This window comes from the organism of the source record quoted next, unplaced genomic scaffold, assembly GCF_019419815.1.
Source record: "Pyrus x bretschneideri cultivar Hongxiangsu unplaced genomic scaffold, Pyrus_bretschneideri_v1 Contig69, whole genome shotgun sequence".
Taxonomy (NCBI): Eukaryota; Viridiplantae; Streptophyta; class Magnoliopsida; order Rosales; family Rosaceae; genus Pyrus; species Pyrus x bretschneideri.
In genome coordinates, this window is record NW_025999808.1 from 1,307,254 (window position 1) to 1,313,170 (window position 5,917).

A 5,917-nucleotide genomic window follows, 5' to 3' on the forward strand; every position below is an offset into this window, starting at 1 on the left:
TCCCCGGAATGCTTATAACACTCAATATGGTTGTGACGCTTCTGCGACAATTGAAAATTTAAGAATGGGATCCTTTCTCCAGACGTGGTAGCCTTCGTTTTCTGCTTGCTTGCACGATAAAGCGCTTCGTTGGCTTTACTGTTGAGGTCCACAAGCTCTTTTTCTGCCTTCATCAGCTTGTGCTTCCACTACTCGGCAACACCGTCTCGTATCAAGTCTTCCATAGACCTGATCTATATTTTTTTGTGGCATCTCTGAGTCAACAGAGCTAAACGATGATGTAGGATTTGCCTTGGGTGACCTCGAAAGTGAGGAGGTTCCACGTTGTACAAACTTGATGTTAAAACCCTCAGTTTCATGTCTGAGCTTGGACATGTATGTGTTGTGAATTGTTTTTGGCTATCTGAGAAGTAGAATGCCTTTTTTGCTATGGAGTTAATGGTTGTGGCAACTAAGTGTGAAAAGCCTATTTATACAAGTGTAGCATGATGTGTGTTGGAACCAAATTCGCGCACCTCCATGAGCGGTGGTCGAGCGCAAATTCGAGTAAATTTGAGCAACCTGCAAAATAGTACCCAACAATGAGCCAGCCTAAGACCCGAGGGAAGGGGGAGATGATGTGTTGGCCAAAGGCTTTTTGATAGTCAAGTTAGTGAATGATTTTAGAATCAAGCAATGGCAAGAGAATGCAAGTGTTTAGATTGCGTTACCATAGATGAACCTTAGGTGGGTGTATTCATACTGTGGGGAGAGAAACCCTTTTAGGATAGAATTCTCGTTCTAAGCTCAGAGAATCCTAGAGGAAATCTAGAAGTAGATATTGCACCCTCTTGTGATTACTTATGGTGTACGCCAATCCCTAGTTTGTAGGAACACCATGACTTATAAGATCTAATTGTGTCCATATTCGGATTAGATCGCGTGTCTTGTAGGATAAGCATGGTCATCTAGACTTTGCCTAATGTCCCGGAGTAGAGTGATGGTGGCACCGCTACTCTGTCTGATACAGCTCCGCTCATAGCTGGTGAGTCCATGATTGGACTTCTGAGGTAACTGTACTTGGATCAAACTTACTCCGGCCCTAGAAAATCATGGTCCCACAATTGCCCCTAACGATCCGTCTGAGAGGCAACCCATATCCTTTGACGATGGATTGTTAACTAAAGACCATATCTTTCGGAGTAAGCTAGAATGCGTACCATTTGGTCTTCAAATTTTTGCAAATGATACAACTTTTGGATCTGAAGTAGCGACGTCTTCAGTTTTGAATGGGCTGCCTTGAACTCCATCCCTCAGACCCCGTAATGATGATGCATCGCACCTGTTGCGTGTGCGCAAAATACAAGAAATCGCCTTCGATATCGTACCCTAAAGACACAAGAGTCGAGTCAATTGATCTTGAGACGAACCAATCCGTATTTAACGGTAGGATGATTTGAAATATCTTCTTTAACTATATGTCGTACCACTACTTTCACTCTTTTCCTAAATTCCCAAATCTTCGTCTCACCCAAAAGCACTTCAATTTTACATTTGTCGTTGCTACCCTTCTTGTATTCAAACAAAATCATGGCCGCTAGTTCCTCTGCCTAACCTACTCAACCTGCTGTTCTAGGTAACCCCAAACATGGTCAGGGTTCATAATAAGGGTGAGGAAGAAGCCTTTCTCGCGGGTCGTAGTCATCTCTTCAACGGGTGTCGTGTCGAGTTGGAAGACACCAATGAAATGACTTACAATCTTCCCCCACCCTTGATCCCCTTCGTCCTTATACCAGGATCCATCCTTGTTACCTTGATTTGGGGTTGAGATTTCCCTTGTCGCAGCTATGGAAGGAGATCCTTCTGCATTTACAAATTGGTCGTTGCAACCTTACTCTTACTTTCGTCCGTACTATCTTCTGCTCCGAATGCTTAAATGAGTGGTATCATGCCAGAGTGGGCTTATTCGAATTTCGCGTTCTCTACACATCCGAAAAAGCATTAATACTCGTTACTTCTTTCAGTCTCGATCTACTTTTCGGTGGCTTGCTTACATCACCGACTGTCCTGGTTAGGACAAGGATTGGTATAAGGACGTTCTCTTGGTAGAGGGGAACTGAGAGGGCGATATATCTGAACCGAGAGTTCCTTTTAAGCCCGGAATTGCCCTCAAATATAAAATGGATTATCATAATCCCACCCGGTGTCGTCCTAAGTTATTGCTTGCTCGCACAGCACAAAACTAGGTCATTATGCATCCCTACCACAATTAGCTCTTCTTTCAAACCATTGAACCTCATAAGTATCTTGAAGACCGGAGTTAGCGCCTTTTACAGACAGCGGCGACAATCTGGAAAGATTTTTTGGCCTTTGAGGTTTATCAGTGTGGCGGCCACTGGCATTTGATTACCAATTTGAAGACACAGAATTCGGCCAACGAAATAAGGATGGGAGAAGAGAGTGAACCAGTGCTTGCTTACACACTAACTTTGGGAACCAAACCCATTATCACTATCGATCAAATTTAATGACCGATTTCGTTTTGTTGAAGGTGACGATCCTATTTAAGTGATGGATATGATCAGATGCGGTCCTCAAAGGGACGACAGGGATCTACTCCTCCCTTGGTTAGCAGTATTACATCTCATAGCGGCCAAAAAGAGATCCGACTAACTGATATCTGGTTCTTATCCAAACGATACAAGATAAATGCCTATAAACTTAAGACGCGCCACATATTACATATGTTTAGAATGTAAAGAACAAACAGAATTCCCAGTTTTTTTATACAACTAGGAATCTAGAGAGAGAGAGAGAGAGAGAGAGAGAGAGAGAGAGAGATGCTACAAAAGAAAACTACCAAGACAAACAAAGAAGTCCTGCTTCATTCGAACTAAAGATGGTCATTTCCAACAGGTAACGAAAGTATTAATGGCGATAACTTTCCAATATACATTTTTCCCACTACAAGTGTATTCTAACCTGGTGACAAAATAGTAACAAGTGACGAAATACACAACATAGAGCAAATGGGGCATTGACACATATTCATTGGTCACAACCAAATTAGTAACACGCACGGGTTATTATTGGCATGAGTGATCAAGCAAGCGATCATTTTCAGAATAGCATTTTTGATAGATACATTGACAAGGGATCTCCTATCATTCTTTCTTTTCATCGAGCAAAGAAATAATTTGTATTGCATAACAGTTGATTACATAGAGGTCATCCTAGATAATTGATTCAACCCACACATGGCCTTGTTCAATCCAAGCTAAAAAACAATGACAACAGCAAAGCAAGTATAAGAGAACATTACCTAGGCAACGACCATACTTAGCATTGGATGTACACTCAGTGCAAAGGATGGTACATAAACCAAGGTCCATGAAGATGGAAAGGAACCATTCTGGGCAGGCAAACAAAATACGACATGCATGATTAATCAGTAGGTCGCAACTCCAAAGCCAGTACTCTAAATTGCTTATTCATCCCCCATAGCTAACTCCAATGCATAATCATCTCTTTCCTGCATCATGAACATATTGTACAATTAAGATACACTAGTTTCTTGGCATTGCCTTAATCATTGTTCTTCTGTTCCCCACACGAGATCTGTTTTCAGTCCGAGGTCTCCCCATGAAATGAATCTTAATGTTTTTTTTAAATACCTCATGATATCAGTCTTAAACTTGTTATTAGAAATTTGAAAAATTTTAGATAATGAGGAGGAACTCACAATTGGTCCCCGAGCAAAATATCTGCCAAACTGAAGCCAATATACCTGTAGTTACAAATATTTCAGATTTCTATAACCAGATGAATGGAAAGACAATTAGAATAAATAATCCATGCACAATTCAGGTGGTTGACGATGATACAATTTTTTTCACGATCAATCATACAGTGCAAAACACCATCATATACCAAATAATTCCATAAAAAAGAAAAGAGAACAAACAGTAGTTGCAAAAGATAAAGGTAGAAGAGTTCTAGTACTAAACCACATACGGTGACAGAAAAATGACTCAACAATTTTCATTAAAGGAGGAGTAAACTTTATATGGTATTTACATCTCAATGACATAGATTCGAACTTTTTGACTTCCAAATAGGATCTTTACATTTCCAGAGAGAGAAAGGTAGATCTCAGTAGATTACCTCATCCTCATCTTGCGTTTCTACTTCAAGATCAGATGATGGATAACCCACACAGAGAAGTGCATAGCCCTGCATTTCAGACAAAATTACAACAATTCAAGACTACTTTATTCATTATTATTAGTTTAACATAATGTGACATTGTTGGAGGCAGATGCATCAACATCTTCCAAGCACAAAAGGACTAGTTCCCAAAATGTTTCGAAAGATCAAAGACCCCATAAGTTTCACATTTTGTCAGCAATTCGGAATGCCGTTTCGCAATATTATTGTTTCCAATTTCAATACATTAACTTAGGACGACACTGAAGTAGTAGTTCTGAAATTCATTTCTTGTTTTCTATAATTTCTTCACAGAACAAACCCAACCTTCAAGTAAACTCGAAAACATAAGTTTATTATCAAAGAACAAATCTTTGATGCAAAACACATTGATTAAACTACTAAAAAAGCCACACAACTACATGCCTTTGATTTCAGTTCGGTCGAAATTCCTAGTGCCTCAGGCTGTCTAAGTTCTCCAGATTTTACGCGTACCGCACAACTAGTACAACAACCTGCCAAGTAAAAACAATCGAGATTCTATCATAGAATGAATTGGAAAAAGAAGAAAAGAAAAAAAAAACACAAACCTACTTCAAATTATAAGAGATTGAATTGGAAAATCTCCACATCACTTTATAACATATCCGGGATGAATTTGGCTACGATTACATGCATTTACTTAATCCATTCACCATTAACCCTAAATCAGATATACAACGGAAAAGAGAGAATATCATACATGACTATATATGACCGATATAGTAATTGTGTCGATTACATGAACCTTAGCCAGTCCCGAATTTAATCCTCTTGAAGAAAATTATTACTAGAAAATGATTGAACGAACAGTACCGTGCCTGCAAGCGAATGGAAGCGTGATGTCCTGCGACTCTGCTGTGTGCAATATGTACTGGTCCTGAAATTATTCACTTAATTTTCAGGAGAAAATAGATAGAATTTTCTAGGCGAATTTCTCAGCAACCAAACAAAGAAAGAAAAACAAAGTTAAGACTCGGATAGTTACCTCGGGGACGCGGAACTGGTGGGAGACTCCTCGTTGTCTGTCGTGAACGGTGACTTTGTGTGTGGGAACTGAAGGAGAGTAGTCACCGGTTCCGTCGGTGACAGCCACCGGAGTTTGGAGCTCGGAAATCGTGTTGCGGCGCCATTTGGTTATGTTGGAGTGGTGGGTGACGGTGTTTGGCCAAGTGATTTGGCGGTAGAGTGGCGGTTTCCGGTGGATAGAAAGGGAAACGCAGGGATTGCAGGGAATGGCATGGTCCATGACACTAATTCTGGTTGACAGCATGGTCCATACGCTGTTCCCGACAGTATGGAGCAACCGTGCAGAATGAGCACCAAAGCGCTTGGATTATTCCAAGATGGCGCTTGTAATAACTAAATAAGAAAATTCACAATTCTAGAAAATAAAATTCATGTTGCGGCCTATATTTAACTGATAGGGAGAGGTGCCAGTGGCACAGAGAAAATATAAAGAGGTATGTGTTTGTAGGGTTGTATAGAGGATGTGTTATTCCCCTTACGCAATGCCTTTATTTATAGTAATAACGGAGGGAAGAAATATTTTTCCTCTAAGAAATACAAGTCCTAATAGGGAAAAATAACTAGAATTAAATCTACTCTAAGATTTACACAATCACACTTAAATAAGAAGTTCATAACACTCCCCCTTGAGTGTGTAAATACTCAAGTAGATTCGGCATCATGT

At 40.1% G+C, this 5,917-nt stretch overlaps 1 protein-coding gene across 1 annotated transcript; it reads right to left on the bottom strand.

Annotated features, from left to right (window-relative positions):
- Nucleotides 1-3,153: 3,153 nt before the first annotated feature.
- LOC103965725 (ferredoxin C 2, chloroplastic) lies at nt 3,154-5,533 on the bottom strand. Its single transcript, XM_009378792.3, has 6 exons — nt 5,213-5,533; nt 5,041-5,104; nt 4,612-4,700; nt 4,144-4,212; nt 3,722-3,766; nt 3,154-3,511 (listed from the first exon to the last, which is right to left on the bottom strand). Exons 1-6 carry the CDS (start codon nt 5,495-5,497, stop codon nt 3,467-3,469), a joined length of 597 nt encoding a protein of 198 aa, XP_009377067.2. The 5' UTR covers nt 5,498-5,533; the 3' UTR covers nt 3,154-3,466.
- Nucleotides 5,534-5,917: the final 384 nt, after the last annotated feature.